The sequence below is a fragment of the Gouania willdenowi genome, chromosome 11, assembly GCF_900634775.1.
Source record: "Gouania willdenowi chromosome 11, fGouWil2.1, whole genome shotgun sequence".
Taxonomy (NCBI): domain Eukaryota; kingdom Metazoa; phylum Chordata; class Actinopteri; order Blenniiformes; family Gobiesocidae; genus Gouania; species Gouania willdenowi.
In genome coordinates this window covers 21,420,920-21,432,145 of record NC_041054.1, presented here as the reverse complement: position 1 = coordinate 21,432,145, position 11,226 = coordinate 21,420,920, and the positions used below count along the sequence as shown (strand labels likewise).

General features: G+C 34.7%; 1 protein-coding gene across 1 annotated transcript; it reads left to right on the top strand.

Annotated features, from left to right (window-relative positions):
• The first annotated feature begins 9 nt into the window (after positions 1 to 9).
• Positions 10 to 10,786, top strand: srfbp1 (serum response factor binding protein 1). Its single transcript, XM_028461334.1, has 3 exons — positions 10 to 104; positions 3,194 to 3,616; positions 9,048 to 10,786. Exons 2-3 carry the CDS (start codon positions 3,218 to 3,220, stop codon positions 10,299 to 10,301), a joined length of 1,653 nt encoding a protein of 550 aa, XP_028317135.1. The 5' UTR covers positions 10 to 104; positions 3,194 to 3,217; the 3' UTR covers positions 10,302 to 10,786.
• Positions 10,787 to 11,226: the final 440 nt, after the last annotated feature.

Sequence of the window (11,226 nt, the reverse complement as noted above, 5' to 3'; positions counted from 1 at the left end):
TGACGTCACCCATACGTCTCCAGCGTACTAGGGAAAAGATGGCGGATGCCTCCTGGTGATAGCGTTCCTCTCCGTTTTTAGTTTTAAATCGCTTTTTGTGTACGGTAAGTGATTCACTAACACGTGTAATAGCCACGCACTAACTGCTGTTATCGTAACTCGTTTTGTGGCTTTTTTTTGTAACGTAGTGACGTGTCTGAATGCACGTGGCGCTCGTCCATGTGTGTTTTTGTCCCTAAAAAAGTTATGTTTTCCTTATCAGTGTAGCTTTACTTACACTTTATTATTATATACATTTTTAAACAATATTAGGGTTTGGTGGATTAAGCATGAAGCCGTTGTCACCGTTTCGACACTAAAGTTAATGAATTCTACAACAGCATGTTAAAAGATTATTAAGAGAATCAATAGAATAAAAACCAAAAATAAATATTAAACTAATGGTTATGAAGAATCTCAGTTCCGTATCAAAGTATAGAGTATTTATAAAAGTGATTCTCAAAATGTGGGACGTGGTCAGGTCCTGGAGAGGGACAGGCCCAAAGCTCCTTCAGGATTATTTGTGATATTCTTTGATTTATAACTAGAGCTGTAAAAGAAAAACCTCGATTTCACAATATATCACTATATATTTTTTTGAGTGCCGATTTGAAATAGATTTTATCTATTTAAAAAACTATATATATTCAATTTTTTTTTACATTTAATAAATATTTTTGTGGATTTTTTTTTCTTATTTTTGTGCATTTGTCAGTAACTCAGGGTGATTTATCCTTAATGTTCTCATTTACAGTTGTTACAATGCTGTCATTATGTTGTCATGGTTACTTTTTTAGACTTCTACACAGTGGTTTCAGTGAAAAGAAAATTGTTGCACTTTATTTTATGATGGCAGTGTGTAACACTGCATTTTCTTTTTTTCAGTGAAAATGTGCAAAAACACTAACAATTGATAATAATAAATAGGATGTTTTGAACCAAATAGTTTTAACTCAATTTGTCCTCTGAATGATCAATATCTTCTGATGAATATATACAGCAACTTGATTTTTCACTTCTACAATTAATTTTGATATTAACTGGATAGAATATTGTGATATGTCGTGATAATATTGTATCGTGATACATATCGTATTGCAACGTCCTTGCCAATACTCACCCCTACTTATAATGGTAGTTGTTACAGGCACAGCAATGTGAAGTTAACTGTTTTATAGGAGTTGTTCCCTTCTTTTTTTTTTAGCGTCATTGGTCTAAAAAAAAATTCTGACATTTTTACTAATTATTCCTTAATAATTCAATAGGCACACTGTACATTTTTTAGTTTAAATCAGATTAATACTTTTTAAGTTATGGCCAATGTAGTGAGGGGTATGTGTCAATTTTTGTGGTTCCTTTAGGGCTGCACGATTAATCAAATTTTAATTGTGATCAGGATTTAGGTTGAAACGATTAAATAAATCTTATTTACATTTATTTAAATTTATTTAAATATTTACATTTATAATACGGGCTCTGCACTCTGTAATAATGCATTTGTTTTGTTAGGCTTTGGCATATTTTAAATTCTTGTTAGTTTAAAATATTTTTTGTAGTCTAATAACTTATTAAAACTTCATTTTCGCACTGTATATTGTTTGTTTAAAAATAGTGTAATTAAAAACTGATTGTTTTTTTCCCCCCCAACATGATAAATAATTGTGATTATAATCGTGATTACAATATTGAGAAAAAATAATTGTGATCATCATTTTGGCCATAATCATGCAGCCCTAGCGCCCTTATTTAAATATATTCAATATCTCAGGAACTACACCACAACTGAGTGAAAAACTAATAAACAATAAATTATGAATCATAAGATACAGAGGCGAGCTACAATAACCTCATTTAAAGGATTTTAAACATTTGCGAGTGGTGAAATAACCCCAAAGCTGTGATCCAAATACAAGAATGAAAAAGTTGCATGAATAAAACGTGTTTTAGAAAGAGTAACTTTTATACTATGGCTTAAAACAGATCAGATTTTTTTCTTACATTCCCACATGTAGTTATGGACCATTGAAAACAGTATTTTTTTTGGATTTTAATAGACTGTCACCCAAGTACTAATGCATATATGTGACTAATCATTATTGATGTGAACAGTCTATGTTCATAGCTCAAAGCTGATTAAATTACAGGGAGCTGAGACATATGCTGAGTTGTTTACTGAAGACCCAAACATGTGAGAACCCCAAACTAACTTTTTTCCAATTTTGAGGTGCTGTCACATCCACCAGATATGATGTATAGCAGATATTTCTACATATTCTGAGAGAGTAGGTGAAGCTGTATTAATAAACCAAAAAGTATTCATCCAATCAAACTAAAAAAAATTACAGTGTGCCTATATTTAATAATTACAGAATAATTGGGGGAAAAATTCAGAAATTTTTGAGACCAAAGTATGAGATGTCCTGAAAATATGTTGAAATGACATGGAATGACCCATTAATAGACTTGCAGTTACTGTTAGAATTGTCATAATTTGCAGTGCAACACAGTATTTGTTTAAACAAATTATTTCCTTTATTGTGAAATAATGTAATTTTTCTGTGCCATTTTGTTGGTTCATTAGGGATGTCCCGATACAACTTTTTCACTTCAGATACGATACCGATATGGCAGCCTTGAGTATTGGCCGATACCAATATCTATCCGATACAATAACAGCACAAATCATACATACTTTTAATATTTATTTTGTAGTGTGGAATGCTAGAAAAGGCTTGATTATTAAAAAAAACAGACCCATTTATCATATATAAATGATTACATATAATTAACCTTTTAGAATAACAATATTACGTGATTGAATAAAATAAATAAAAAAATAAAATAAGATATTGGATAAATAAATCCAAAAAAACAATATATATTATATTGGAGATTTTAGATGCAGTGTATTAAAATCCAATATTCGTTTTCTGGCTGATATCGGACCGATATCAATATCGGGTTGGGACACCCCTATGGTTTATCCTGGGTAAATGTGTACTCTAGGTTGATGCACTGGTGCTCCTAATGATTAAAGTCTTAAATGGTATTATTACTAGACTGATAATCTATAGTTTTCATTCAACTTTGTTGTTTTGGTGTCATTTTAACATATTTTATTGCCTTTTTTGGGGGGTTTCTATTCCTTCTGCAGCAGAAGACGTGCACTCAGGACAAGATGGAGCAAACTGCACCTTCTCCTGAAGAAGAGGAAAAAGTCCTGGATGAAAGTGTGGAAATGGAGGAAGATAAATCTGAGAGTGAGGGAGAGGATGAAGAGGAAGAGTGTAGCGACAGAACGGACGAGAACGCCGAGTCAGAAGAAAGGGTTCCACCACCTGCACCTGCTCCCGATGAAGCCAGAAAGGACGCTGGTGTTCTGAACCTCAACAACGAGGTGGTGAGGATGAGGAAGGAAGTGAAGCGTTTGAGGGCTTTGATCATCAGGAAAGTGACGCGTCAGATCGCCGCGCTGAGGAAGAAGAAGGGAAAAGAGGCAGAAGTGGAGAGGAATCAGAGGAGAGCTGCCAGACTGTTGGAGGAGGTCCACGCCATGAAGAACCTCTCACCTGACCTGGTGGGTGTCATCCTCACCTGGAGTTTGCATGTTCTCCCTGAGTGGGTAGGGTGTTCCTTTCAGTGCACTGAGATTTGTGCCACTACAAACTGAATTTGAAACTTGAAATTTAAATTACTGTTTTCGAAACTGAATGACTAACTTGAAATTTGTATTTTTTCCTGTTAAAAATAAAAAAATAAAACTTAGTACATTCCAAAAATTCAATATATTTCTGCTTCTCAAATTCAGATTCACTGCACGCTATTTAATTTCACTACACAGAGACACATTTTGCGTCCGCGAGGTTGAGCAATCAATCACTGATTCATCAAACTCCTGTTTACGTCTAGAAAGACACCTTTACGGCCCGTTAAGGGTGTGACTATAGATATTGGGGCGACCGTGGCTCAGGTGGTAGTGGGTCGTCTTCTGATCGAGAGGTTGGGGGTTCGATCAGTACCTGACTATGTGTCGAAGTGTCCTTGGGCAAGACACTAAACCCTAAGTTGCTCCCAGTGGTCGACTAGCGCCTTGCATGGCAGTCCTGTCCCACTGGTGTGTGAATGTGAGAGTGAATGGGTGAATGAGCTGATATGTAAAGCGCTTTGAGACTGCTTCAGTGTGGTGATAAAGCGCTATATAAATCAAGTCCATTTACCATATCTACAATAAAGGCCCTTAGTAGTCTGAATAAAGGTCAGACTAGTAATCTGGCAAAACCCACAAAGACACTTTAATTGAAATGTCCCAGATTTATCAGTATGTGTTTACAGACTGACCATTTGTTGCTTTATTTAATGATCATCTCCTAATTTGCCTATGCTCCAATTTATATTCCTATATATTTATTGTATGCTCAATTCATATGGGAGCCCTAATGCACATTATTTGTCAATTTGCAATATTTAGTTTTTTTAATTTTCCTTTAATGTTGCCCTTTTGTTTTGTTTTTTGTTCTTTGCTTTTGAAGAAGTTAGAAGTTGAGTTTACTATCGTCCTTGAGAGTTTGTATTTTTGAAAAGATTCAATAAATATATATGGTCACTCCCTCGACGGGCCATAAAGGAGTTTTTGTGGACTTAGAGTAAACAGAGTTCCATGAATCAGTGATTGATTGCTCAGTCTTGTGGACAGGAAGTGTGTCTTCGTATAGTGAAATTGAATTTGAGAAGCAGAAATATGATGAGGGTTTTTTTTTTTTTTTTTTTCTAATTCAGTTTCAAAACAGTGAAATAATTTTCAAGTTGTTAATTTCAAATTCAATACCAACTATTCAAATTTAATTTTCTAGTGGCACAAATCTCAGCCCATATATGTGCCAACTAAATGTATTCGCTTTATATAAAAGGGCTACAACATTTTTGCTAAAATAATAAATATATATAAAATTATGAATGAGGGAAATCTGCGCTGATGGATAACAACAGTCACCTGTAGTACGGCTAACCTAGCATGTCGACAGATTTCACAGTATTGCACATAAAAATAAAGCAAAGCAGCACAATTTGTAACTTGTGTAACATGGAAATGAGTTGATTGTGCTGCAAACAAAACACGACCTCATTCATCATTTAACCCTGTAAAGCCTGAATCATTCATTCATAGACGGAAAATTCCAATATTTTGAAACTAGAGTCTTTATTTGTCTCTATAAACAACCAAAAAAAAAAATCAAATTCACAGTTCCTGTCCTTGGTCTTACATCTGTCTGTTTCCCATGTTGGTTATTGCAATTTTTTTTTTAAATTTTTTTTTTCCCTCTGTTCTTTTTTTTACAGTTGCCAAAAAGATATACAGATAAAACATGCATTTTCCCTCATATCCCTCCCTCTCCCCCTCAACAATCATATGTAATGATGAAATGTACATATATTTTAACGTAATACATAAAAAAATGGAAGAAAATAAATTAAAATAAATAAAAATAATAAAAAGAGTCAAATACAATCAATATGTTAATGCAAATATTACAAATTAGGTAGATATAATTATAATAACCATAATCATAGTAATCGTAATAATAATAGGGATGATTACAAAAGTTTCACATCATAACTTGGGGTCCAAAACATTCATATTATAGCTGTGTTTATTAGACACCAGACTCATCTCTATTATCATCACTTTCAGTACCAGGAACACCAAGGTCTATTTATGATTACATTTTTGAGAAAACGTCCATGCTTGAAAGTATTGGGTTTCATAAATCATAAAACTTTATTGGTAAAAATTCTGATATTTTGGACAGAAATGTCTTTAAAAATTGGAGGAGAGTCATCCTTCCAGATTAAAAGTATACATTTCTTTGCAAAGTATGTTATTTTAATTAATGGTCTATATTTACATTTATGCAATTTCAGACTTTTTGTTGCTTGATGACATGTAAAATGTAATAAAATGACACATTGACTGATTTAGAGTTCCATGATCTCCGATACCTGCTGAATCAAGTCTGATGCACCATTTTCAACTCGGTTTTACTAAAACGGAGATTATGAAATATAAACTAATATCACACTGCGTCAACGTCTTTCTTACTTTAATCTTTTCCAAATTGGAAAAGTTGTTCTTCTAAACCCACATGTGCATCTTTCCTCATAAATAACAATCTTGTAGAGTTGCTGGAAAGGCCTCTGCTGAACTAATTACTGCCCCATGGTGGATTATCCTTGTATTGCATGTATATAATCATATACATCGGGTTTTTCAGGAAATAAACATCACACTGATCATGTAGAGAGCTCCATAACTCATGTATCAAATATGATGCCACCACACCGCTGAGTATGCAGCATTTGAAGCTAGCAATCAAGCTAATGCTAAAGCTAGTGGGACAATTTGCCTGTGCCATGTTAATGTTAAAAAAATGTTACACATGCTACACTTCATTTTTTTGTAGAATATTTGACAAATTTTTAGGTTTATATTTTTATGCTTAAATCAGGCCTTTTTTTTTTTTTTTTAATTTTTTGCTCTACAAAAACTTAAAACTCAGGTCCTGTAGATTGTTTTTACATCTACCTCAGTGTGATTTTCTTTATTTGTAAAACCAAAACACTGCTGTGCACTTGATTTTTTTTGGCAAAGAGTTCAAAACAGGTCTGTAGTTTAACTTGTTTTATGTTTGTTTTTTTTTATGTAAAAATGAAAGACGAAAGGAACTGATATAATTTAGTATTTTGGACAACAATGCGCTAAATCGATCTCATGTGTAGTTAAAACAAGTTTGTATGGTTTCACGGGTATTGTTTAATGTTTAACAATAAAATAAGTTTGGAACATTGGAGGTGTATGACAGACATAGGCAACTGGCGGCTCGGGGGCCACATGTACCCCTCGGTTAAATTTGGTTCAGTCCCCGAAACAAAATTGTAATTCATGAAGTTATTTGAAGCCCAACATAATACACAAAACAGCAAAGTGCATGAAATGTCAACAAAAGTACACACAGTAGCAACAAAAACACAAAAAGGTTAAAAACAATACAAAAAATGATTCATAAAACACACAAAATGACAAAAAAGATGTACTAAACAACCACTAATGACTACAAAAACAACATATACAAAACAACTTCAAAGACACACCAAATGCCAACAAAATTACACAAAATGATGGGAAAAATACACAAAATGAATACAATAACACAAAAAAAATAAGAAAAACACAAAAAGACAAGAAAATTGTGCCATATTGACAAGAAAATAGATCAAATGAATTTAAATACACAAAACATCTGAAAACTATTTTTTTTAAAACACTGGGGAAACCACACAAAAGGACAACTAAGACAAACCCCTTTGTAGTTTCCTGTATTAAAGCTCAGAATGGTCATTTTTCTAAGTGCTGACATAAGTGTTGATAATGTGGACCTCGGATCAGACCATCACATTTTTGTGGCCCCTGCTGTGATGGATCATCTTGCTTATCTCTGGTGTATGCCATCAGTTAGAAAAAAGAAATGGGTGATTGACTCCTATATAAAACTATTTTTCAGATTTAAAAAAACGTATTTAAAGAATTAAAATTGAACTAATCTAATAGGACTGCACGATTATGGCCAAAATGATTATCACCATTATTTGGATCAATATCTTAATCACGGTTATTCACAATTTTAAGGAAAATTTTAGTATTTTTAACTACTTTTTAACAAACAATATGTGAACAGTTTAAAGTGCAAAAGAAAAGCTTTACACAAGAATATTGATAAATACTCAAATGTACCCAAGAATTTGCCTAAATGTACTATGGGCTAAATATAAATACACTGTTACTAGGGATGTGACGATTCACTCAACTCCCGATACGATTCGATTCACGATACTGGGTTCATGATACGATTCTCTCACGATTTATTTTACATAATGGGACTGTAGACAAATGACTGAAAAATATTCTTTTATTTTTTTTGGGTTCAAAACTATACTGTTATTTTTTTTATTTTTCATGGTCAAAATAATCATTTGATAAACTATTCAAAACAATGCAATGTAACTAAAAATAAATCTTGAATGAAATAAATAAAGGAATAATACAAATGAAGAAGAAGCCTATTAATTTAAATTCTGGTTCTATAGTAAACAATGCAAAACTTCATAAAAGTTATTTTTCTTTTTAAGATGCAACTAAAAATGTATTTTGTGCCTTAACAATTGGACTTTAAAAAAAAAAACAGTAATTTCACTGTATTTAGTTCAGATATTTGTTTGGACCATCAGAGGGCGCTGGTAACCCAGTGGTCAGTTGGCATGCAGATATCCTGCAGTGAAGAGGAGATGCTATGCTGGCAGACAGAGCTAATAGAAAAACGTGACTTTTACAGATATTCACGTAATATTACAGATATTCTTTCGGTGCTAAAGGGGTAAGGAATCATTTATGAACATGTTTGAGAGTAGAAGGCGGGCAGAAGCAGATTCATCACTTCCAACACTTCTGGATAAACACTGCTGTTTAAAAAAAGTACTGCGATTCAATTTTCACAGCATCGATGTGAACAGTGATACCTATGAATCGATTTTTAACTGCCTTACAATTAATCGTTACATCCCTGACTGTTACACAGTACAACTACTTCAAAGCAATTACAGCTTATAAAGAAAAGGTAAAAACATTAGGTTTAGCCTTCAGATTTTGAGCAAGAAACACCAGCCTGTCAGCATTTTCTTGCTTCGGTGTCTGCCGGATTAATTAATACTAATTAATTAAGTACTTATGTCAATCAACTCATGGGGGTGTGTCGACGTTCAACACGAGCGCCCACCCTAAAAAAATTCCTAAAACTCCAGTTTTATATCAATCAGAGGCCTCATTTTACACGTAAAAATTGCAGAAGATCAGGTTAATTTAATCATGGAGGCCAAAACTGTGATCACGATTAAAATGTGATGAATTATTGCACAGCTTTAATCATCTATGTATCTGATTTGATATCTTCCTGTGACAGGTGACCAAAACAGCCCTCCAGACAAACCTCAACTTTGAAGCTGTGTGTAAAAACCCAAAGTCAACCATCGCCGATCGGGCCACCGCTCGCATCGCCACACACCCACAATTCCAGAAGAAGATCAGCAGCATTAAAGCTGCTGTGAAAGCCTTCAAAATTGAGCGAATGAAGACTGGAAGGCAGGGAGTGAGAGAGAGGGGGCAACAACAGGCTGAAAAGCAAACTCCACAGATGCCAGAGAAAGGAGGAAGCAGAACCTGTGAGAAAAGGTCAGATCCTGCTGCTGTGATCCAGAACAAAGGTAGGGAGAGTACAGACGGAGCCGAAGCCTTTAAAAGTCTGGAGGATCCACCGGTTGTTGAAGGTGATGTAGAAGAAACTAAAGAAACATCTACAGCTGAGGTGGTTGATGCTAGAAAAATTAACATTGCATCAGACTTTAATATTGTCAGACCAACAGTGGAAGAAAACATTAATGCCACCGTTACCACTAAGAGTCAACCTCAAAGTAAAGCAGTGAAAAAGAAGCCCAGTCTTAAGTGTGACCCTGTGGAGGGCCACGGACCCACACATGATGACCACAGTGGTTCAGAGTCGTCTGAGGATGAAGAGAAGGAGTACTTTGATGACAGCACAGAGGAGCGTTTCCTCAAACTCTCCTCCCAATCAGACGAGAGCGAAGAGGACGACTTCTTTGTGGGAAAAGTGAGAAAATACAAGAAAAAGAAGAAAGTAAACGTAGAGCAAAGTGTAAAGAAAAGTTCTCCAGAGGACAAAAAGCCATCAGACAAACTGCAGGGTGAACTGGACGAGCTGGAGTCCAGGCTCAAGTCTAAAGCAAGACCGCTTCAGTCTGCGTTCTGCTCCTCACTGCGTGGGAACAAAACAGGTGGGGGCCGAGGGAGGGGTGCCGATAGATTCAGGGGCCGCGGAAAACCAAGGGGTGCGTTCAGTGTTAACAGAGAGTTTAGTAAACAATCTGATTATCAAAAGCAGGAAAAAGGAATTGAAATGACTTCAGGGTTCAGACACAAGGAGACGACGTCTGAATCTGGAGAGAAGGGCCTTGCCTCAGCCAGGAGAGGAAGGGGGGGAGGCTTAAGGCAAAGGGGCCCGAGAGGTAGGGGTGTCTTTACCCAAAGGGCCCCCCAGGAGACGCTGCATCCATCCTGGGAGGCCAGTAAGAAAAAGAAGGAGCAGCAGGGACAAATCCTGGCCTTCCAGGGAAAGAAGATCAAGTTTGACGATGACTGAAATAATATGATTTTTTTTTTTTTCTTAAAGGTTACAAAATGTGATGTGGATGGGTTTGTTGTTCCTTTATAGCAAGAGTTTTGTAACTGCTCCCAAAGTTTCCTTGTTTGACAGATAAAAGTCACGCTCCAACTGATGATTGCCAGGATTTTTTTCTCCGGTTTCTTATCGATAATTTTGGTTTCACATCGTGAAAAACTAAAGCAGAAAACGATACAATAACTCATCAGAAATACAAATAAACATAAAACATACACATACTATGTGAACCTTCTGTGGAAACTAGGGTTGGGGTCAATTACATTTTTCAATTACAATTATTTTTTCAATTAGTCATGTTCAATTACAACTTCATTACGATTTAATTACAACTGTTTTTTATTCTCAGAAAGTCAATTACAATTACATTCTCAATTTCTAAAGTTCAATTACAATTAATCACAATTACTGAAATAATTAACCTAATAAAAGTTAACCTTCCTCTTGTGTTAGCTTTCTGTTAGCATCTCTTATGATAACGGGTCCTAAATCAGCTGTAAAACACACTAAAAACAAATATCTATCATCTAATGTCTTTCCTATCTATTGATTACCATGTTAGGCTTCCTAATCAATGAAAATATAGGTTTTAATATTCTTGGTGTGGGCGTCTCAGCCTTTTTTGTGTCAGTATACAACTAGATTTAAAAAAAAATTTAAATGGTAAAATGTGGGAAAGCTTGATATGAAACATTTTAATAATTGGTAATTACAGATGTATAGAACTGTAACATGGTTCCTCAGTTTTGCGTGAAATTATAATTGACAATTTTTTTACAGAATTTGCATGGCAATTAGTCAATTATCTGAAGTCAATTGCAACACATTTTTAAAATTACAATTATACCCAATTACAATTATAATTGACACCGACCCTGGTGAAAAC